General features: G+C 42.3%; 1 protein-coding gene and 1 long non-coding RNA gene across 7 annotated transcripts in view; one reads left to right on the forward strand and one right to left on the reverse strand.

Annotated features, from left to right (window-relative positions):
* The window catches only part of SLIT3 (slit guidance ligand 3), a 964,832-nt gene that overhangs the window by 740,250 nt on the left and 199,818 nt on the right, over positions 1 to 24,764 (forward strand). For all 5 annotated transcript variants that reach the window (XM_019487139.2, XM_019487141.2, XM_019487140.2 and 2 more), the window contains 3 exons: positions 407 to 481; positions 9,867 to 10,010; positions 14,324 to 14,467. In XM_019487139.2, coding sequence (XP_019342684.1) covers positions 407 to 481; positions 9,867 to 10,010; positions 14,324 to 14,467 — 363 coding nt within the window. The remainder of the gene's footprint in view (positions 1 to 406; positions 482 to 9,866; positions 10,011 to 14,323; positions 14,468 to 24,764) is intronic.
* Positions 6,892 to 21,369, reverse strand: LOC109283083 (uncharacterized). Of its 2 annotated transcripts, none has more exons than XR_009464390.1 (3): positions 21,309 to 21,369; positions 10,725 to 10,879; positions 6,892 to 7,251 (listed from the first exon to the last, which is right to left on the reverse strand). It is a non-coding gene; the product is annotated as an uncharacterized LOC109283083 (long non-coding RNA). The 2 variants fall into 2 exon arrangements; XR_002090126.2 differs by lacking the exon at positions 6,892 to 7,251 and adding an exon at positions 8,976 to 9,499.

Raw genomic sequence — 24,764 nt, forward strand, 5'->3', positions numbered from 1 at the left:
TTTGGTAAAAGGAGAGAAAGATCACCCAGGTAGGTAGGGATCTAAACAAGATAAGGCTTTCATTCCAGCCAAAAGCAGTGCCAGGCCCTGCAATTTGGAAGCTAAAGGAAATAATGCTCCCTCTCTCATCATTGATTGATTAGATCATATATTAGACTTAATGCCACACCTCTTAAGGAAATTCTGACCTTTGAACACAAATACTTATACATCCTTAGAAAGGCTCAAAGTTTTCTGTGGTAGGAAGCTCCGTAGGTGGTAGATATTGGGATGACAGATAATATGACAGATGTTCGTTTGTTTACCCTAAAGTCAGAATACTCTGTGCAGCTATTTTGTATGTTGTGGAGAAATGTGTGTAGAGATCAATGAAGCATTAAGTGCCTTTTTTGTTTGTTCTCACCAGGCGTCTCAATGACAATGATATCTCAGTTTTGGAAGCAACTGGACTCTTTAAGAAATTGTCCAAACTAAGGAAAATGTAAGTCCAAGTGTTCGTCACTTACATGTATAATATAAACCTTCCACTTGGTACTGTGCAGAAGGAAGTGAAGGTTCTGGTTTAGATATTAAATCCATCCTGATGAATATTCTGCTGCAGGTCATCATGGCTACAAACCCAATTGAAAGATCTCTCTTTTGAAAGGATTTTTCACCAAAAAAGTATCATAGAAAGTATCTCTTAGTAGATCTAATTGCTGACCTTGCCCAAGTCCCCTCTGTTACTTCCACCTGAATCAGTCAAACCAGTTTTTGCAGAACCAACTGATCTTTCTGTCTATAACACAGATGCATGCAATATTCTCTCTGACATGTTAAAAAACTCCCTGCCCGTTCAAGTCATTTCAAGGTAGGTGGGGATCTATTATCTAGATCCCTACCTACCTGGGCAAGCTTTCAGGGTCTAGTATGCAAGTTGGGCATGGATCCTTTACCTCCCTTCTAATCCAGCCAGAGTATCAGATGTTGTTTACTGCAGACAGTGGACCTCAGGATAGAAAGGGAACATGGGTAATTAGTCATCTCAGTAAGCCTAGAACTTCATGAAATATACCAAGTTGTTAGGATAGTGCTCTGAGAAATGTAGTAACATTTGCCCAAGGACCTGATGCCATTAGGGGCCCTAGCAAGTACATTAAGCAAATGGGGCTGAAAAAAATAATTGTGTTGTATAAAACTATGTAAAAGTTGCACACACAAAAATTCAGGCAATCAGACCATCATATTTTAGTTATTGAAAATAAATGAGATGATATAGTTGGACTCATTTCATTTAAATCTTAAAGTAGGCTGATAGAGCAGCTGTCCTTCTTTTGCCATGGATCTGTAAGGAATGGGGACATTTTGACAAGCCTATGTTGTTATTCATAAGTGTAGCATGAAGCAGTTATGGTTTTTTAAGAGCTTGTTTCCTATGAAGCAATAAATCCTCAGTGCCCTATTCTTGGCAGGTGATAAGAATGTAAGAGTACAGGTGCAGTTCAGATGTCTGGATTCTGGCAATGAGAGGTAATTGTGCCCTACAGTTCATAATAAAGTGTTGCCTCATATAGATTTTCAATAGCTGCCTTCAAGTAGAAAACTCTCAAGCCACCCTTATTAGCTGGGCTACATTTTTCCCCTTACTTTGAAGGCCCCTTCTTTCACATTATGAAAGGATTGTCCCCATTCTGAGGCTAGGATTTTGAACCAAGCAGAAATTGGTACTGAAGACTGTTGCCTCATTTAAAGCAGTTTAAGTTCCAAGCAAAAACTCACTCAATTTCACTTGGCTTCTTAAAGCATGAATCAAACTTGATTGTGCCACGTCTTCCCGTAGTTTGAAAACTGTAGTCATTCATTGTCATAGTAGACTTAGAAGCATCCATAAAGCAACCAGGCTGCCAGCAAAACAACTGGAATCCAGACTCCTGCAGCTATGAATTCTGTGTGCCAGCAGTGCCCTGTGGGGTCAGGACCCAGAGTCTCCCAGCTGTGGGGTGCTGCCAGGACCCAGAATCCACAGCTGTGGGACCCTGGATCCTGGCACCACAGGGCACTGCTGGCACACGCAATCCATAGCTGCAGGACTCTGCAGCTCCCTGTGGATTCCAGTATCCACAGGGAGCTCCTGGCACCCAGAGTCTGCAGTTGCTGGGACTGAGAGTTCCCTCAGCTGCACAACTCCCATCCCCAGTTATACTGCTGATGAGGCTTCCAGCTGGAGGAACAGACCTTGCTACACATACAAATTAAAGCTGCATAGCAACCAGCTATAAAGTTAATACACATTTTTTAGGTCTAACTTTTTAGCTGGTTGGACCTTTTTATGGCATGATAGGCACTTTGCATGTGTAGCTGGTCTCAGTTAACTGTGCAATTAACCAGTGAACTGTGTAGAACCATAAGATGTAGAGGGGGCCTAAGTCATTCCTCCATCTGAAATGTGGATGTAACATCAAATTATGACAGGGTGTTAGGTTGCATAGCAGATACTACAAAGTAGATGCAAAAAAACACATAATGGGCACATCCAGATGGCCATGCACATTCAGGGGCATATGTTTCCCATGGCATACGTTTGTGTTACAGCTTTTTGCCCCAGGAAATGCCCCTGCACATGCACTCCAGTGCATGGTATATTGACCTGGGTGGGGTAGGGTGGGGCTGGGGCCACCACCTGTGCTGGCCTCAGCAGCTGTACCTGAGGTTCTGGGAGCCTCCTGGGGCAGCAAAAGTGCCAATCCAGCTGCTCAGAGCCTGGCCGGCAACCAGAGTGTGGCTCTGGCCAGCCAGGCTCTGGTTCTGGCAGTGCAAACTGCTGACACCCACTCCATGACACCTTTTTTTCATGGCAGTTTTTTGATACTGGGATCTCCTGGTATCAAATTTTGGCACCATACTGCAAATTAGCAGTGTGCCAAATAGGTGCACATGTGCTGTTTGTGGCACCACAAACAGCTTTGAGGCGCCACAAACAGCTTTGAGGCGCCACAAACCGCACATGCGTGCTCATCTGGAGTCACCCAGTATCTCTACCCAAGGAGAGATCATCTGTCTTTTCCAGGGATAGGTACAACTTAACTTGATATATAAATATGTTGTGTGTCCACCCTTGGAGTCTCAAATTTCACCTGTGACCAGGAGGGGGTTTTGTCCTCTAAAATATCTATTATCTGCTGTCTTTTCTTTTGAATACTAGCAAATGCTTGTCCCAGCAACCCAATCACAATGATTAGCACTGGTTAGTCTTTGGAATGTCTTTGGTGCTAACTTTTAGATTCTGTATAGATAGGAAGATGGGAAATGTAGCATGTTGTTTCCTTGAGCATTTCCTTTATTTCACTGAGGCCTTCAGTATGACCTCATTATTCAATGTGAGTGTCTGTCTTTAGAGCCTTGACGTACAGTTCTGTTTGGACAACAACTCACTCTGTAATCGGTATCGTGTGTCCTATCTTTACTGTAGCTCTGTGATTCCAAATAAGTTTGGTTCAGTTGCCTTCAAAAGGCTTGTATGGTAGCAAAACCAGTCTAACTGTCTTTAAGACACGTTGCAAATCTAGCATGGTGTCAGAGGACTGGAAAAGGGCGAATGTGGTTCCCATTTTCAAAAAAGGGAGGAAGGAGGACCCAACAAACTATGGGCCAGTCAGTCTTACCTTGGTCCTGGATAAGCTTTTTGAGAGAGTTATCCTGGTGCATGTCCATGAGGGGCCAGCAGGGGAGATTATGCTTAGGGGCAACCAACACGGGTTCATTAGAGGCAGGTCCTATCAGGCCAACCTGGTGGCCTTCTATGACCAGGTCACAAAATCCTTGGACGCAGGTGTCACGGTGGACATAGTCTTTCTGGACTTTAGGAAGGCCTTCGACACTGTCTCTCACCCTATTCTCATTAAAAAAACTAGGAGACTGGCATCAACACCTACACAGTCAAATGGGTCACTAACTGGCTGGAGGGCCGCACCCAGAGAGTGGTGGTGGACAGGTCATTTTCGACCTGGAGGGATGTGGGCAGTGGGGTCCCCCAGGGCTTGGTCCTTGGGTCCGCACTGTTCAACATCTTCATCAGCGACTTGGACGGGGGTGTAAAAAGCACCCTGTTCAAATTTGCAGATGACACTAAGATGTGGGGGGAAGTGGGCATGCTAGAAGGGAGGAATAGGCTGTAATCGGACATAGACAGGTTACAGGGGTGGGTGGATGAGATCAGGATGGGTTTCAACACTGATAAGTGCAAGGTGCTGCACCTGGGATGGAAGAACCAGCAGCATACCTACAGGCTGGGGAACTGCCTTCTCATTAGTGCAGAGGCAGAAAAGGATCTCGGAGTCATTATTGGTGCCAAAATGAACGTGGGCCGACAGCATGGGGACGTGGTCAGGAAGGCCAACCACACATGCATCTCAAGCAGGTCCAAGGAGGTGATCCTCCCCCTGTATGCAACACTGGTCAGGCCGCAGTTGGAGTACTGTGTCCAGTTCTGGGTGTCGCACTTCAGGATGGATGTGGACAACATGGAGAGGGTCCAGAGGAGGGCCACCCACATGGTCAGGAGCCAGCAGGGCAGGCCCTATGAGGAAAGGCTAAGAGACCTGAACCTGTTCAGCCTCCACATGAGAAGGCTATGGGGGGATCTAGTGGCCACTTACAAACTAGTCAGAGGGGACCAGCAGGCATTGGGGGAGTCTCTGTTCCCCTGAGCACTACCTGGAGTGACAAGAAATAACAGTCAAAAGCTGGCAGAGGGTAGATTCAGGCTAGATATCAGGAAGCGCTACTTCACAGTCAGGGTGGCTAGGATCTGGAACCAACTTCCAAGGGAAGTGGTGCTGGCTCCTACCCTGGGGGTCTTTAAGAGGAGGCTGGATGAACACCTCACCAGGGTTGTTTGACCCCAGTACTCTTTCCTGCCATGGCAGGGGGTCAGACTTGATGATCTGCTCAGGTTCCTTCCGACCCTACCAACTATGAAACTGGATGCATGAGGCAGAACTAGATTCAACTTCCTTTCCTCTAGTTATATCATCTCTGAAGAGCCTTTTATCTTTATAAACTTTGGTGATGATGTAAACTAATATAGCTCTGAAAAGTAACTGTGAAGAAATGATACCATTGGCCTTATATTTCATAGATCTTTTCCCTTTTTATTCAGACTCGCATCTGAATGAATATTCATTATCCCAGAGGGTTCCTGTTTTCCTTCTCCCTGAAGCTGTAGGATTGGGGTGGATTTAAACTTTATCACCAGACACAAGTTAAAGTATTTGGAAAGCAAAATCTTTCCTAACAACTTCTGGTTTTGTCTGCACGATGTCAAAAGACATCAGGGGCACACACATACAAGTCTCAAGACCTTTTCCCTCTTCAGTAGTCCACATGGATTTTCTTGCATGGTAGCAATGGACATCAGGAATTGTCATCACTGTGTAAAAACAGCAATATTAACAAGACACCTTCAGAGGCAGAGCATTTAGTCTGCTACTCTTGTGGAGTGTGTCAGGCTATTTCACCCCAGCGGAAGAGTAAGTGGAAGCTATGTGTGAACACAAATGAGGTTAAGTGCCCTAGGATTAGTCTTTGCCAAAGAGCACTGGTAATTAGTACCTTCAAACCTGCTGTGACCCTTCTCACTTATGCACAAGGGCAGTGTGTAGGCAGAGAACGGACGTGTCCGTGGGGACCTGGACTTAAGTGATCTTTATAGTAATGAAGCTCTTAATCATGCCTTCCTCTTGTAGGCCTCAGTGCTGCAACTGTGAGGTAGGAGTAAAGCTGGCAGCTGCACAGCAGGGAACTCATTAATGCAGGGTCAGGTTCCTTTCTGTTCCCTGTTCTTCTTGTTTTTTACCTTATATGTCAGACAGGGAACCAAGATCGTGCAGAATAAACCCTTGCTCAAATGCTACTGGTAGAGTGAGTCTTGCTTCTAACAATAACAAAGTAAATTTACCTCGTTCCAGCTACCCATTTTATGGCCAATTTCCATAATATTTAACCAGTTCACAATCATTAGTATATTTATGCCCATTTGCACAATGATCATACAGCAAGGTAAAATAACCTATTCCCAGGGAGAGGCATGGCAGTCGCATTCTCTTCCTTACAAATCTTAACCCTCTTGTATTCAATCATAGTACACACAAGCAGCTTTTAGCTTGGTTCCTTTGCACAATCTGTCAATAAGCTGTGCATTTAAATAGTCCCAAAGGAACCACTGACACAATTGATTTGGGGGCTCAACTGTGTCCACTTTCTTGGAAGTCCCTCAGCATAAATTACATGATAGCTCATCGCAGATACTAAAAAGTCATTGCAGGTCTATCTCATAAACTTGTAGTGCATTCAGTTTTTGTAGAAGAATACCATGCTGATGTGGGGTGCATGCAGGCTTGGAGCACTAACACTTTATAGCACCGTCACTTATTTTGTTTACATTCGTATTGTATAGAGGTGTCACTTAGGCACAGTGATAGTGACATTTTGAGATTAGATCAGTTATCAGTGAAAGAGGTGAGAACAGAACTCACAACCTCCAACTATGTATTATAGCTACTAAACTATAGTCTGTGTTCCAGAAGGTGTGGCTACACCAGTGGGACTGCACAGGGGAAATACGACTATATAAATACTACTACAAAAATACTATTATTACATATATTCCATGATTGTACCCCATACAATCATATAGGTGACCCAGCACCAATTCTACCAACAAATTCACTTAAAAGAAAACTCATGCATCTCTGTAAAGCAAATCCATAATAACAGATGGAAAATAGGATTCAGGTGGAAGGTTGCCAGGGTTGTTCTAATATTATTTCAAAGCCTTTATGTCAACTAATCCTTGGGATAGAATCTCAGCATTCCTGCAGGACACAGCTTTTAATGTTTGAGATAGTACGTCTGCTGCAGAGTCAGGGTTTTTTTCAGTAGTCTGTTCCAGATCAAAACATGATGTTTTTAATGTAAAGTGTTGTCACCTGTGGAAATGACAATCTGTTGTTTTGGGTTTTTTGTTTTGTTTTTGTTTTCCTGCCCAAATTGTGAGACAAAAAGAACAACATTTGAACTGTTTTTTTCCTTTTAGCTGTTGCCAGTAGTTCCTGAATGCAAAGAGCATAATTTCCAGGACCTCGCATTCTCAGTACATCTTTCAAGATTCCAAATAGTACTTAAGGATGTCTTCACAGAATGTGAAATATCTTTGTACAGAACAATTGCTCTCTTGCTTGTTTTTATATACTCTAATGGGAGAAGAGTTGAGTTCTGGAAAACAAATAAAAGAGCCCATGTTGGCAAGAAGTCCCAGTGAAACTACAGAGCAGTCTCTTACTTATTGATCACTATAAAGCACATCTTTCCTTAGTCCCATTGTTCGAGTCATTTTGTAATCTTTTATATATAATTTTAAGTTATTTTGGGCAAGGTCAATCTTTTTTCCTTAAAACAGCTAGTATCTTTCTTGGATCCTTCAATTAATGGTTCCTTGATCCTGAAGAAAGGAGAGGAGCTAGCAACCACAGCAGGGGTGTCATCTATCTACAGAAACAACCTTGATGTCAGCAAAAGAGCTGGCTTCTCTAATCTGACCAGCTCAAGGGATAGAGAACAAGTCCTGTAGCCTGCACACCTAAGTGCATGTGGTTTATACAATGAGAATATATGACTGTCCACTAAGAAGTGTACTGCAGTCACTCTTTTATGTACATGACATGTATTAATTATAAGCCATAGGACAAAATTCTATTTTGCGAGTAAGCCTCATTCAATGGACAACACCAGAAAATGTTCCCATGAGCAATGCAAGAAATAATATAACAGATACAAACAAAAGATGCTAAACTATAAATTACTTCTATCAAATAACAGTACAGCTGAAAATTAAATTCATATGTCACTACATCCTGCCTAGGCTAGCCTTGACACTGAACATAAACCCTGGTCATCATATCATAGACAAAAGTACAAAGCAGAAAACTTTGGGAAAAAGAGAAAAAAAAGCTATATCCATGATAATTTTGCCTCATTATTGGCATTCTTCCCCCTGATTTCTGGTTATAGAATTCATGAAGGGCTATGGGTCACATGTTATATGGTCTAGTATCTGACAGTTGTTCAGGATACATAAACCATAAACCAGTGGAGATTACCACATGAAAGCCATCTTCAGGCTTCAACATTCCTTTTATTCAGTAAAAACCTTTTCAAACAGCAACCCCCCTGCTGCTTGTTTCCAGCTAAGAGCAAAATTATCCTATTGCCATGTGTTCCATCAGCTCTTATCCAAACCCAAACTATCTCATCTTCTGCATGTCATGGTTCAAGCTTTAGCCTAATATTTGGTTCTTTGCTTCCTTTATTCAGGGTCAGATCCCAATGCCATTACTCATACTGAGTTAGCCAAGGGGCCATTTTGGATGTAAGGTCCTACTCAACAGTCTCAGCTTACTCCATGTGGCTTTAGAATCTGTTCTGTGTTTGTAAGCTCTTTCAAAAGGGAAAATCTTGTACGAATGGTCCTTTACTTCAAACCCTTGCTAAAAAGAATAATGCTGTGCACCTAAATCTGTAGTCCATAGAATAAACCTTCCACTTTGTACTGTAGGGAAGGAGGTGAAGGGTCTAGTTTAGACAGCTTAGTATCACAATAGACAGATGTCCTGTTTTGGAGTCGGAGGGGAAGTTCCTATTTGAATTTAAGTGAGTGGGTAACGGGTCACATTTGACAGCAAGATCAAGTCCTCAGTTTAGTTGTAGATGGCACTGCACTGAGCTTAACAGTGGAAGTGACCAAAGGAAGGGCACTTGACTGCTGAAAATTTGTCCAGCAGTTCTCCCAACTATATAGTTGATCCAAGAAAAGATATCACAAAAAATTCTTGTCTCTCTGAGTTTCACAGTAATTTTTAACAAGGTAGAGACCTAAGACTAAAAAAAAAAAAAAAAAAAAAAAAAAAAAAAAAAAACTTATAAAAAATACGTATATAAAATGCCATAATTAAAAGTTGCCTTTGTTAATACATTTCTAACAACATTTTATCATTTAAGCTTTTGTTTCATTTGACCTTTTCACAGAAGCAACATATACAGAACAGGTTTAATTCTGCAATTTATTTCAATATTCTTCATTTTTTTTCTTGACTTATAGTTAAGGTTTTTCAGATATGAGCTATATACATTCTTAAACTACTTTCAGGGTAAATATTTAGAACATAAAGCTATATAATGTGGTAAGCATATCTAAGAATATAATAATTTTAAATCATTATATTTAAATTATTAACCGTATGCTTTATTGTTTATGAACTTACATGTTGGAATATATCACTAATACATATGTGCTCACATCACTTGCTATGTTTCTGCATTTCATTATTGTTCAGACACCTAGCATAAGTGAAACATAAATATAGTGGATTTCTCAGGACTTCTCTCAGTTCGCTTGGGATTCACTCTGTCTGCTCCTTGCCAAAGTCATAAAACATGATCTTGCCAGGTGCTGAATGCTCAGGCCCTGCAAAATGTATAAGCAGGTGCTGAATTTGATGCACAAGAGTAGAGTGCTGGAGTGTTCTGCATCTTGCAGGACCAAAACCGTTAAGAGCCAGATTCAGATCATGCACAACTTCATTGGCTTTGCACATGCTTACATCAACTGTTTTTCCTATCCTGATATGATTGTGTTAGTCAGAGATGGTGTGAAAGGGGAAGGAAATGTGCATTTGAGGTGACACTTGACCTCTATTGCAGACTGCAGATTTGTCTGTGTAATTTCTTTAAGGCACAAAGATTTTCTTAAGCCTCTTTTTATCTTGTGCTGATTAATGTTTGGAGCACAACAGTAATGTTTTTTTCCTATTACCATTGCTTTCCTTCTGCAGAAACCTGACAAACAATAAGATCAAGGAGATCCGTGAAGGCACATTTGATGGGGCATCAGGGGTGCAGGAACTGATTTTGACACAGAATCAGCTGGAATCTGTGCATGGACGAATGTTTAGAGGCCTCACGGGACTCAAGACATTGTAAGTGCAAAGCCTGTGTTCCTCAGTTGAAAGAATACTATTTGTGTGTCAGCTTGGGAGCTTGATAACAACCAGGCCTGTTAACAACACTGTTCTTGAACAGAGAGTTCACAGGACAGGGAGTGCATCACAATCTGAAAAGTATTCTGTATATTTATAGTTCAATGAAAGTGTTCAGTTGCTATTTCTTTATAAACCAGGTTGTCAAGGGTTAGAAACTTGACAATGGGATTGAGTTGGGCCAGAGCAGGGTGGATTTAATTGTTAGCAGTTTAAGTTGTTACATTAAAGAACCTGTTAAAAATTCTACTAAAACACTTTAACAACCACATTCACATTCATGGTGACTTTCTTCCATAACACCTTACAAATGTTAATTATGAATTGTTATAACCATTGTACAAATAGGAAGCATTGAGTTAGGAGTTATGAACTTAGGCCTGGGACTACTATGCAACAAACGTATATACATGAGCTTTAAGCAGGCATCAGTCTAGCCATGGCAGCATGGAAGACGACACAGGTAGAGCCCAGGCAAGAAGCTAGGTAACTACTCAGCCTGAGTAGTTACACAGTGACACAATTATGAACAGTCCAAAGATGAGCAGTTTAAAGCTGCTCTGATATATCAGAATAGTTCAGACCAACAAATTCAATAACTTGGGAACTTAAACATGTAAAATCCATATCTAATCACATTATGGTGGTGCTCACCCCTTAGGTTCTGGAGATGCACCAGCACAGGCTCCAGCAGCCACATAGACCAGCCAGTGAACTCAAAAGACTTCATTGTACAGGTGTCACAACTAAAATGGTGTGTGGCTGCAGCCCTCTTCACCTTGGATCTACCCATGCATATGTAGTGGTGCCTAGATAGAGATAAAAATCAATATGTGTAGAAGGCTGGGATCACTGTTGGCATCTGCTACATCCCTTATGGACAGAAATTACACATAAACCAGTTTAAGTGATCAGAAACTGGTTTAAACCTGTAACAGAACAGAATTTCAGTGCACATAAACCAGTTTGAAAATGGCTGAAACTAGGTTTAAGATAAACCTGGTTGAATGTAGTATCAGACTTAACTGATTTAGGTCAAACCAGTTATGAAAGTTCTGTCTCAGACCCCTTCCTGGTTCAAGTTAAATCACAGTGCCCCAGCATCCCAACATTTCCAGCCCTGGGCTGGGCTGTGTTGTTTGCTCCAGAGAGCACAGCTGGCCCCACCCCTCTTCTCCCTAGCTGGAGCAGTGAGGGCTGGCTCAATGGCCTCACTGGCTGGCTTACTGTTCCTCCCTCCCCCTCAGGCAAAACCCTGCTGGGGTCTGAGGCCAGGGAGGGGAGTTAAACTTCCCTTCTCCCAAGTATGGAGCTACCCTACCCTGCTTACTTAGTGCTGGCTGCGATTGTGGACTACAAATTTTAAGGTACCTGGAAGCAGGAAGAGGAAGTGATGAGAAACTCTGCAGAATCCTGCTGTTGTGAGTCTGAACTGTGGATCCTAGAGACCTTGGGGGCAACGGGAAGAGGAAGCAAACACACAGCCCATGCTGGCTATGTGCCAGAGAGCCATGCTGTAGCACCGCCCAGCTTCGGGCTTGAGCTACTCCAAGCATCTGGCTGCATCTCCTAAATCAAAAGTGAATGTCTGTTCATTCGCTTATAGATTCAAGCTTTGCAACTGAGACTAACTTGTAAAGACCGAATCAATTCAGCCTTGGGCTTTTTGATTGTCTGCACTTAGCCAGTGCATCAGGTGAAATCAGAAAGAATGATGGCACATGGTTGACAACGTGATCTATGCTTGATAAATTTTTTTTTTTTTTTTTTTTTTTTTTTTTTTTTACACAGTCTCTCTGTTCTAAAGGATGAGATACCTAAACAATACAGCAGAAGGCCTCAAAATGCCATTTAAATACTATTTACAATGGTCATTTTATACATTACAACAAATAGCTTCTTACTTTGCAAAGTGTCATAGTGCCAATTCCTTCAGTCCTCATTGAAGACAACCCCCTCAGTTAACTTTACTTAGTGGTTTGCCTGCATAAGACTATGACAGATTAGCCTAGAATGAGAAATGGAGACTTTTCCCTTCACTGTTCCTTTAACATATATTTTTTGTGACATAGTCCATCTGTTCTTTAATTTGGTGCATGGATTTTACTAAGGAAATTTTAAATACTGTCTGTGGATACTAAATTAACTTGTTATACTATAAAAGTAGCCGCTGGCAGTGCTTCCAAACACAATTAAGTATTTTTTTTCATTAAAAAAAATATTTAGCTTTGAAGCTATCCTGCTGTTCTGACCTGCATTTTCCCCCTAGCTGCTTAAGCAGTCTAAATATACTCAGCATGAAATGAAAATCTCTAAGTATAAGTGTTCCTTCAGGAAGGACACACAGTGTGTGGTGTGTTCTGGTATAAAACTTATTTTTTTGGCTTGATAGACATATATGTATACTTTTATCTATAAGCCTACTTTCTTTGGACATAAAAACTATGGCCTTAAACCAAGAAGCCACACTGGAGATATGCATGGTCTAATTTTAAAATCCTTTTTCTATAAACATATAGAATGGTTATTGGAGATGCATAGGCATTTAAATTTCCAGTCTTTCTGGTGAGGTTCAGCTACCCTCTAATCCTTGCTGAATGGAATCCAGAAAGGGCATCATACTGATATACTGCTGTAGTATGCTATTCTTCCAAAAGTTACCTAATCCTAAAGTGACCCCAACAGTTTTCTTATGTACTACTACATTCCTTCTAGAGCTTATAGCATAGGTGGACATACTGCGTGGCATGATATGATGGTTCCCCTTAAAGGTGGTATCTTCCTAAGCTCTCCCTCTGAGTGCCTATTGATCTCAGATTTTTACATGGTTTTGAATGCCTGTGGAAGTAGGACCCATGTATTTATCCTATAGGTGGTTGGGATGATAACTGGATTTAGTAGTGTGTAAAGCCAAAAGCATGTACATGTCTCTTATTAAAATGTAACCATCTCTCACTATCATTTTTAAATTGTCTGTCAGTGTCTTATAAATACTCGGTATGGGGTGTAAGCCCAGGCATTCAGTAGGATTGAATTCAATGCGGACTGAACATGTTTGATACCACAGAAACACTTGCTTTCATAGTAGATGATCAGACTTTTGAAGCAGATGCACAAATCTGTGCTTGTTTTGCAGCCTTCATATGGTACACTTTAGTTACTGAATGGTATTTAACCCAAAGATGAACATCATGGCTACATCGTGGGCACATTTACACATTTGTTAATGCACACTAGTTACTGTGCATTTAGTTTAGTACTTGCTTAATGAAGCACTAACTAAATGTGCAGTAACTACAGTTACTGTGCAGTAGTAACAGTGCATGGGTTTTTTGTGATGCTTACTGCACAGTAGCCTACACTAATGCGTATTAGTATATTAGCACATTTTTGCCCAGCACCCTACTGCACAGTGCATTAAGCATCTCATGTAGACATGCCCACTGATATGTAAGGACCCAGATCTTATTTGATAGAAAATGTGACATATGCCTCATGTAGCTCTAAATCCTTTGTTGCTATGAGAATAAATTAGATACTACACTATTTTGGATTAATTAGGTTTTAACACCAAGTTCATTGTTACCATAACAACTCAGGACAATGCATGTTCCAAAACACAGCTCAAATTCATCTGATACAAATGCTGTGCAAAGAGGCATTTTATAGGGTCTTTACTGCCTTCTGTGTCTGGTTCAGGAAAGTTAATGTTGATAATGAGATTTCAGAGGTTTTGCTCTAAAAAGTATTTTCCTGTAGCAAAGATTAGCTTCTGCCACTGTTGTTCCATTTTAAGATGTTTAAATATGGATTTAAAGAAACTATTTAGGATGGGAATGTTGTTAATGCAGTTTGTTTGTTGTTATGGTCAGAAGGTAACCAGAGGCTGTATCATGTGGTCTCAGAAATCCATTTTAGGTTATATTTATGCTTAGCAAATTAATAGGTGGTTTGATCTTACTGAATGTCTAAATAGCAAAGGTATCTAGACGCACTGTATTTGCAGATGCATGGCTCCCACTACCTGTTAATGCTATGTGAGAGAAATGAGCTTTACATTCCTGATACATTGTAGAGATGTGAATCTGACCCTTTCTTGGCTTTTGACCATCAAAGGTCAGAATGAAATCCAGTTACAGTTACCTAGCACCTGTTACAGCCCTGTATGAGAAACAATGTTCCAATCTCTGTTCTAAACTTCTCTCCCCTTTCAAGCAATACAAACAAGTATTCTAATGTCTGAATTTTTGCAGGATGCTGAGGAACAACTTAATCAGCTGTATAAGCAATGACACCTTTGCAGGGCTAAGCTCAGTGAGGTTACTCTCACTATACGACAATCACATCAGCACTCTCACACCAGGAGCCTTCAATACACTTGTCTCCTTGTCCACAATGTAAGTCATCTTTTTATTTGTATTTATTTCAATAATGCCATTGCTCTATCCTTTCATTTAAAAAAAAAAAAAGAGAGATTTTCAGGTGCAAAATCACAGTGGTTAATTGTTCAGATGGGGAAAACACAAATTTGTCTTATGACCTACTGGAATAAGTGAACTGGAAAGTCTAGACCTGTTGCTATAATCTCCATCCTAGAATATCAAAGCAATTGACACATGAAATAGTAACACCTTCAGCCCAAGCCATTGGTGAATTTGTCAATTCAGAAATAATACCCTATGATTGGAAAATAGGATATTTAGTACCTACTTTTAAAACAGAGAAAGTGTAATCTGGGCACTTACAGGCCTATTAACTTGGCTTCAGCAGTAGGTAAAGTCTTAGAATAGATGCTGAAGAAAGAAATAAAGGATATAGAAGCAAATGGAAAATGGGACAAAGCACAACAGTGGTATAGCTGAAGGAGATCATGTTAGACTATTTAGTATCTGCTGTGTTAAATTAAACAGACTTCCTGAATAGGGCTATTTCAGATAATTTAATTTGTCTAGATTTAACCAATGCTTTTGCTATCATATCTCATTGGAAATGTTTAGTCAAAGTGGAGAGGGATGGGATCAGTGCCACATTTGTGAGGCGGGGGATATGGAGTTGGCTCAAAGGGATACTACACTACATTATGTTGCAAGGTGAGTTATCGAACTGGAGTGTGGTTACTGGTGATATTCCTCAGTGACAGGACTTTCTTGTTTAATATTTCTGTTTATGACACTGGCACTGGAGTTAAGTGTTCTCATGAAATTTGCAGATGACAGTAAGATGGTGGGTGTTGCTGCTATGAAAGTGCATTTGATTATCATACAGGAATATTTAGATAATCTTGTGGAATGGAGCATTAGAAAGGAACTTAATTATATGAAGAGCAAAGGCAAGCAGTTGGGGACCAGTAACAAGGACTTTGGGCATATGACATGTGCATAGACTAGAGGCAACTGAGGAAGAGAAGGTCCTGGGAGTACTGGTCAGTTGTGGGAAGACTATGAGTTTCCAGTGTAATAGAGCTCTAACAAAGGCTAATATGCAATTGCAGGCTGTATTCACTGAAGGATATTGAGTAGAGACAACAAGCTACTAGTATCATTGTACAAAGTCCCAAGAATGCTGTATGCGAGTCTACTTATGACTATTCAAACAAAGTTTAACTGGAATAGTTTCAAAGGAGGGCCTCTAAGGCAGTTAAAGTATTGGAGACCCATTCTTATGGAAAAATGTTAAAGGAGTTTTGCTTATTGAACTTAACAAAGTGAAAATTGAGCGAGAAACTACATTCATGGGGTGAGCATTAGAGAGGGAGAACAGCTTTTTAGGCAAAAAATAACACGCTTGCAAACTCAACTAGCTGCAGACTAGCTACATATAAATTTAAATTGGAAATTAGAAAATGATTTCTAATGATCAGAGAACTGACATTTTGTAATGGTCTTTTAAGCCAAACAATAGAGGCAAAGAACCTCTTTGGTTAGGGAACGGTTTGGCTAGGGACAGGTAACACTTTGACTAAGAGCACTTTGGCTAGGGACAGAAGTTACACATACACTAGTTTAAGTGATCAGAAACTGGTTTAAACCTGTAACAGAACAGAAGTTCAGTTCACATAAACCAGTTTCAAAATGGCCAAAACTGGTTTAAGATAAACCTGGCTGAATGTAGTATGAAACTCAACTGTTTTGGGTCAAACCAGTTTATGCAACTTCTGTCTCAGACCCTTCCTGGTTTAAGTTAAAACAGAATCCTCCAGCATCCCAGGATGCTTTGCAGCCCTGGGCTGGGCTGTGCTCCAGAGAGCAGAGCTGGCCCTGCCCCCCTGTTCTCTAGTCCAAGCAGGGGCAGGGGTGTGGCCTCTGAAGCAAAGGGAGCAGGAAAGGGGTTTATTCCCTCCTCCCTCCCTCCAGAAGACTCCAGCTAGGGTCTGCCAGCCTCAGTCACCACCTCCGCCACTCACTTATAGCCCAGCAGGGGAGGAGGTTAATTCCTCCCTCTGTCCACTCTCCCCTCAATGACTGCAGCCGGGGTCAGCTAGCCTTGGCCACTGTCTCCACTGATCTCTCCCTGTGTAGGGCAATTGGCAGAGTAAGCCCCCTCCCTGCCCCCTTCTCCAGACACCGGAGGGAGGGAGGCAATTAACTGTTTCCCTGCCCCCTTCACCTAAGGGGGCCATGGTGTCCCAGGGTGCACAAGCCTCTTCCCAGTGGGAGGACTGTGCTGTGGGCTGGAGTGGAGCAAGCAGAGCTGCCTCAGACTGTGTGGGGTGAGCAGTGGCACCAGGGCTCAAAGGGGTGGCCATAGCCCCTTAAGCCTCCTCTAGTGCATTGCCACTGCTTGCCCCACACAGTCTGTGGCTGCCCCACTCCTGCCCCCACCTATAGTGCAGTTCCCCTGCTGGGAAGAGGCTTACACTCTCTGGGAAACCATGACAGGGGCTGCTGTCCTGTGAGGGTTGCTCCCCCCTTGCTACTCCAGTGGCAGGAGCAAGGGCATGGCCAGAGGCTGGCTGGTATGGCCCCCTTAGGCAAAGGGGGCAGGGAGGGGGTTTATTTTCCTCCTCCCTCTGGCTTCTGGTGAAGGAGGCAGGGAGGGGGCTTATTCCACCACTCACCCTGTCCAGGGAGTGATTGGCGGAGGTGGCAGCCAGGGCTGGCAAACCCTGGCTGTGGTGCCCCAGAAAATAAACCCCCTCCTTACCCCCTGTGCCTCAGGGGGCCCTGGCAGCTGGCCTCTGGCCATGTCTCTGCCTATCTTCTGCAGCACCGAGAGCAGAGTGCCAGGCAGACCCCAGTCTGGGTCTGTGCTCCCTGGCCAGTTTATTTGAGGCTACTGCCTGGGCCTGGCCACACACCCCTAGCACTTCTTCTCTGAAGAAGAGGGCATGCACTAGCACCCTCTGGCTTCCGATATGAGCAACTGCAGGCATGTGTCTGCATTTCCTGAGCCAAAAGGGAATGTCTATTCACTTGCAAATTGGTTCAATCTAGGCAGGTTAGACTAATGTGCAAAGACTGAATTAATTCAGACTTGGGCTTTTTGAATGTCTTATCCCTAGGTTTTAAAAATGAACTGGATAAGTCTCTGAAAAGGAAGGTATGATAGGACAGGAGTTATGGCTTAACAATCCACGTGTATGGTATGCAAAATCATGGATTTGCAGTCTGAATCCTAAGGTATAGAAGTAACTCACTTGTAGTGTGATAGAAATCATTCACTTATAGTATCATAATCCCCTGCTTTAGGGCTTTTACTGATCATCAGTTAGGGCCTAGAAGGAATTTCTCCCCTCCCCCATGAATACTACAAGTATCTGGAGGGGTTTTTTTTATCTTCCTTTAATTTTGGGTGCTTTTTTGGTACCTTGAAAACTCAGAAGTTCCTGCATTTTTTCCCATAGGTCAGATTGGCAAGAAATGAGGAAAGGTGAGGGGAAGAGCACCTCCCTTTGTAGTGTGTCAGGGTCCTTTTCCTAGGATTTTCATCAGCTACTTCCATGGCATTGCAGTTGGTAGGCATTGGCCATGCTCTCATCTCCCATGCTTTCACCTGTGGTGGGTGCGTCTATATGAGATGTTTACTGCAGAGTTGCCTAATTAGCTACATGTCTATATGTGCAACCCTATTAGGCCGCAGAAAACTAGTTAACTCTGCAGCAGGTTAGTACTTGTAAATACAAATATGGTCCTGCTGCAGATTTTCTTTATGAGCAGCAATGCACATGTAGATGCTGACCTGGCTGGGTGGGGGGCTGCCTGCCGACTAGTCCCTTACTGAAGCAGTCTTGTGCCCCAGTGAGCCCTTCTGCAGCACATTGAACCGGGTCAGAGCAGCCCTACGCTGGTAGGCTAACTCCCTGGGCCCCCTGCCAATTGGGGCTACTCTAATGCAGCTCAGCATGCTGCATTCCCATGTGCACATGTAAACGTGGTGCCCAGGAGCAGTAAACTCTGGGATGATATGTGCCGGAGTTTATTGCTTCACATTAATATCCACATGTAGATGCGCCTAGTATGTTGTAGGATATACTGCTTTGGGTATTCTGCCTTGTAGTTGTGTGTGAGCATTTGAAGTTTATTTTAAGGATTCCTTGGGTAAATAATTGCTTGTGAACACGAGGAACTAGACTTGATGTCTCAAGAGGCTCCTTCCACCCATATGTTCCTATGAAGCTGTTTTAGTGCATCCGTGCCCAGACTCATTTTATCAAGAGGGAGAAGGAAAGGTGATTGTTTGGTTTCTTTTTAATTCAACTAAAATAGCAAAAGGTAAAAAGAAAATGATACTGTAAAATGAGTCTTCAAGGCTAGGATTTCCCAAGTTGCTGAGGACAGTCAGGGACAGAGTTCTTGTTGACCTGGAATTTGAAAATCCCAGCCTAAACGTTTTCACAAAATTCTCAAAGACATTTCTGCAGCATCACTGCCTTTTCTTTTCTACATTTTCTGGCTTCCTATCTATTTTAACACTAAACAGACTGATAAATATAGAGGGAGTCTGGTCTGTGTTTCCAGCTGTGAATAGGAAACTGGTATAGCTGTTAATGGAAGTTGTCTACTTAGTCCCCTGCACTCTGCCCTGAATACACATCCAGACTGTCCAACCAAAACAAATTATTTGCTGTTCTTGCATTTTTTGGCTTTCAAAGTAACCCCTATGGCATTTTCTTGCTTTAAATTTATCACAAGATATATTTGAGGAGATAACAGAGATGTTCTGTTGCACCTTTGTTCATTTTATTGTCTCTGCTGGTTGTTGACCGTAACCTTTCCCCAGCAAGTCTTCTCATGCTGTGGTACTATGGAATCGGGAAGAGAGCCACAGCTCCCCTTTCCTCCCCCTTCCAGAAAATACTTATAAAACTTAAGAAGTTTAAGGGAACTGTTCTCCATTTGCAAGGCTCCTTCATTCGTACTGGTTAAGTCAGACTTCTGAAAAGCTAGTCCACACATGTGCTAGCTCATCCCCCGTACTGCCAGGATTGCTACTTGTATCGCCTTGTTTATTTGCTTTTTGCTACAGTCATTTCTTGCCTCTTTCTATGGATACTCCATACATGGCAACACCCCCCCAGAGTTAGCCTACAAGGACCTTCCCATGCCTGAATTTCACACTCTCTAAAAGGCAGCTGTACTGTGCTGCCTGCAATTAGCATATTTGATTGTTTAAAACATTTCCTCAGTCATTGCTCCCATCCTCCTATCCTCTACGTGCTCTTACAAGGTATCTCTTCAATGAATGAACTAGCTCTTAAGTATTTTTGAATGCCAGGAAAGCAGCTAGCTCATTTTGTGCTCTACTATAAAGAAATAAAGCTGGTGTTTCTCTTGCTTAAACCACTCATTTTGATCTTGGTTCCAAAGCTAATTTTTGCTCCTGTCATGTTTCAGTGAAAGTTTTTACACCTTCTTGTATATTATTCACCTGCAAGTAAAGGATATTATAACGTCTGGTAGTATTTGTTAAAGCTGATGATCATTTGATTGCACTATTGGTCCTAAAATACTCAGTAGTAACCATTTTGGCTATGGAAGATGCATGCTGTTTCCCTGAAAATATCAAAACAAAGAATTTTATTCCATAGATTTTTGTATATAGCTTGACTCAACATTGAAAGAAGTCAAAGAAAGGCTCCCTTTGACTTTTATGGACAGCGGTTGAGGCTACAGTGACCTTTCAGCTATAAATGCAAAAGGGGTAAATGTGTTTTCTCAGCTTTCTTTTCATAACAGAATGCCATTATGGCAGAGAATGTCTAAATGATGACACTATGAAAGATCAAATATATTGCTTCTGTGACTCAGCCAGTTCAAATCATGAGTAACTCTCACAATTTGGAGTGAATGGGATAATGAAAGCTTGTAATGATTTACTTTTTTGCATTTGGTTCATATTTTCAGATTAACAATCTGGGAGTTACAAGAACAAATATTCACAATAATCACAATTGTCAAAATCTGTATTGCCCCATGCACCAGGATTAAAAAGTAACTGCTCTCTTTTTCTTACTGCTGGCATCAGTGCCATCACCACTGATGCCATCAGAACGTGTGCAGCTATGAAAATAGCACAGGTCGTCACTCTGGGCTGCCCTCAATGTGGCCCACCCACCTGTCTCTGGGGCAACCACCCACCTACTCTCCTGCCATGCCTTGATCTTGATTCATTAATATTAATTAGCGGGAGGCTTCCCTAATACTGCCACCCCTAGGGGGCGCTATCTGCGGCTCCGCTTCCTTCCCTACACCACCGTCCACACCTCGCCGATGTAATCACCGTTGTCTCAATTCTCTCACTATTCGGCCCCTTACTGTTCTCCCTGGGCCTTCCTTCATTTGATGCACGCTCCTTCTGGTGCTAGGGCTCCCTCCGGCCCTCTCTCGCTCTGTGCCCTCTTCTCTGGGGTTTTCTCTACAATGCAACCCCCCGCCTGGGGCTCGCCGTGCCCAAACTTGGGCTTCTTAGAAGTGCTGCCCCCCTTCTCTGGGGCTCGCCGTGCCCAAACTTGGGCTTCTCAATAATGCAGTCCCCTATCTAGGGCTCGCCACACCTGCACTGGGGCTTCTCAATAGCGCTCCCCTCTCTGGGGCTGGGATCTATGCACCCCATATGCTGCGCCTGCTGGCATCCTCACACTCTGCTGTGAGTCCCCTATGAGGCCTCCTCCAACCCCTAATAGCCTCACCCAAACCACCGGTAATAACAAACAGTGACACAAACTTGAGCCTCCTGGCTATAACTCAAACATAAGCCGCCTGGCTACAACAACATTGCTCAACTCAAGTCAAGCTGTACCTGGGGTTCTCGCTGCTTCTCGCATCATTACTCCAGGAGCTTCTGCCTCTCTGGCTGCTGGCAGGGAACTGCCTCCGGCCTCTGCTCCTGGGCTTTATAAGGGTCAAGCCCTGCCCCTTCTGGTCAGCTGACCTTCCCTGGTTGCCCCAGCAACCCACAGCTGTGCTCCTTAGTCACTGCTAGGGCTCCTTCCCTAGCAGTTTTCCCCTCTTCAGGCACAGGGCACCTCAGTGCTCTGTGACAAGCACTCAGATGGTTTCCAGTAGGGGAGTACATACATTTTTCTTGAGTCATAGTAAAATCACAGGTATTTTTATTATTTCTTACCACCAGAGTGTTAAATTAATTAGTTAATTGGAGTCCAGATATTTCAATGTGTTTGCATTTATGCCTGCATAGCGCTCAGTACTTGTCTCCCAGTCCCCATGCACTCAGGTAATCATGTTTATACACACAGGAAATTTCCCATGTATTAAACATACAAAAAGGCCTCATTGACTTGTGATTTTGAATGAGTTTACCTAGATTTCTGAGGATATTGCCAAACTGATTTTAACAATATCAAGCCTAGTTACAATTCAGATCTCTAGCAAATTGCCAGTGTTCCTTTTAATATTAAAACTTCTCGCAATTTAAGCTGCTTGACCATTTTCAATAATGACATTTTTATTTGACTGTCTGCTTCTTTACTTCAAGGTCTCCATGCACCTTTCATTTGAAAAGTATTACAGTATCCTTGACTGAAACCTTTTAGAATTAAATGCTCATTGTCCAGCTCTGCTAAAATCCTGCTTGCCTTGTTTTTGAGTGAATGGTTCTGTCACTAAATATAGAAAATCTGATTAGTTAATTTTATACCACTTCAACTGTCAAACATTACTTCTTGTGATCTGAAAATCTCCACTTTAATGGCCTCAGTCAAACTCCACTGTAATACTACTGCTATTTATTGTCCCTTCCAGGCATTTGGGTTACTTGTTGTCAAAAAGAATTTTGCAGTGAAGCTTCTGCTCCACATGATGCTTGGATATTGACCTCACATTCCTGTTAAGAGTTGCATCATAATGGTGCCATGGAAACAACCTGAGCTATGTTATGGTGCTCAAAAATGTCTGTTTGGTTTTTAGTACAATTAAAAAGAAACTAGTGAAGGTGTCAGTTTATTTAGAAAAAAAATATGATTCATTGATAACACATTTGTAAATATATTTAATGCAGCACACCTTAGAAAACCAGACTTCCTAAAACAGAAACAATAAAGAAAGGTTTGGTTACCTTCCAACTGCTGATCATGCAATGCATCTTATCAGATTTAACTAAAAAACCCAAGCTTCACTGATACTATTAATAATAATACTAGAAGCTTGCTTTCTGGAGAAATTAGTCCTGGAACCTACAAAAGGAAAGGCCATTCTTGACCTAGTACTAATTAGCATGCAGGATTTGGTGCAAAGGTTAATTGTTATAGAGCCGGTCTGCAATAGTGGGCACAGTGCAATTGGGTTTGACATTCATGTAGGAGAGGAGACAAGAAGAGAATCTATCATGGTAGCCTTTAACTTTCAAAAGGGAGGCTACACCAAAATGAGGAAGCTAGTTACACAGAAGTTAAAAGGGGTCCCTAAGGAGGTGAAGAATTTGCAAACAGCATGGGAACTGCTTAAGAACACCATATTGGAGGCACAAAGCAAATACATACTGCAAATAAAAAATAATGGAAAGCAGACCAAAAGAAATCCAGCATGGTTTAATGGCGGAGTTGCAGAGGCAATAAGCAGAAAAAAGCTTCTCTCAAGAGATGGAATCCTAATGAGAAAAATAAAATGAGTATGAACTCTGGCAACTGTAAGACAAACTAAGAATAGCAATTTTCTCCTCAAATTCTAAGACATAAAAGGTAACAATAAAAATTACTTTAAGTATATTAGAAGCCAGAGACCTGCCAAGGAGTCAGTTGGGGCTCTGCATAACCAGGTTGTAAAAGGGTGCTGAAGGATGACAAGGCCATTACTGGGAAACTAAATGCATTTGCTGCATGCCCCCCAGTGACCAGTCATTGATCGGGGGGGCGGGCCGGGGGCTCCCTCCATGGCCGATCCCGCCAGTGGGTGCGGGGGTCCCCCTTGGCCAATCCTGCCAACTCGCAAGTGGCAGTGGTGCACCCCGGGCACGCTGCTGGCACTTCTGAGTGAGCCCTCACTCACTGGCTGGTGCTCTCAGGGGGGGCACCAGTGCTCTCACCTGCCCCCCCTCCACCCTCCGCCCAAGAACACTGGCTGACAAGGAACCAGTGCTCTCAGGGGGTGCATGTGCACCCGCGTGCACCCCCTACGCATCGCCACTGATTTGCTGCATCTGTCTTCACTGTGAAAGATGTTAGAGAGATTCCCTCACCAGATTCACTCCTCTCTAGGGACAAGTCAGTGGAGCTGACCCAAACTGAGGTTTCAGTAGATGAGATCGTAGAAGAAATTGATAAACTAAGCAGTATCAAATCACTAGGATCTGATGGTATTCAGCCTAGGGACCTGAAGGAACTTAGATCAGAAATTGCTGAACTTCTGGCTATAGTATGCAACTTTGATAGCAAAGGACCGGAGGATTGCCAGCCTTGGTACCAGAGGACTGGAGGATTGCCAATGTAACTCCCATATTTACAAAAATCTGTAGCAGGGACCCAGGCTAGTGAGTCTGATTTCTGTTCCTGGAAAACCAGTAGAAGTAATAATAAAAATAAGAATTGTCCAGTATATTGATGAACATGATTTCATGGGGAGGAATCAACATGGTTTTGTCAAAGGCAATTCATGGCTCACCAGTGTGCTAGAGTTCTTTGAGTATGTCAGTAGGCAGGGGATCAGAGTGATCCAAATGACATAGTATATCTGGACTTCCAAAAAACTCTTGATAAGGTTCCCCATTAGAGGCTCTTAACTAAGTTAGGCAGTCATGATTTTAAGAAAGAAGATGCATTCATAGATTAAAAACTGGCTTAAAGATAGAAAATAATGAAATGGTCAGTTTTCACAGTGGAAAGAATTAAAAATCAGGGTCCCCCAGGGATCTGTATTTGGACCAGTGCTGTTTAACATATTCATAGATGATTTAGAAAAGTGGGAGAGTAGCAAGGTGACCAAATTTGTGGATGACACAAAATTATTCAGAGGGGTAAAAACCAAGGCGGACTGTGAGGAAATACAGGAGGATTAAACAATTAAGTGGCATATGAAATTCAGTGTAGATAAGTGGAAAGTGATGCTAATGGGGAGAAATAACCCAAACTGTACCAACACTATGATGGGATCTGCAGTAGCTGTTACCACACAGGAAAGAGAACTGGGAGTCTTTGTGGACAGTTTGCTAAAAACGTCATCTACATGCTCAGAAACTGTCAAAAAAGTAAACAAAAGGGATTATTAAGAAGGGAATTTTAAAGAAGAAGGAAAGTATCATTAT

This window comes from Alligator mississippiensis, chromosome 9 (assembly GCF_030867095.1).
Source record: "Alligator mississippiensis isolate rAllMis1 chromosome 9, rAllMis1, whole genome shotgun sequence".
Taxonomy (NCBI): Eukaryota; Metazoa; Chordata; order Crocodylia; family Alligatoridae; genus Alligator; species Alligator mississippiensis.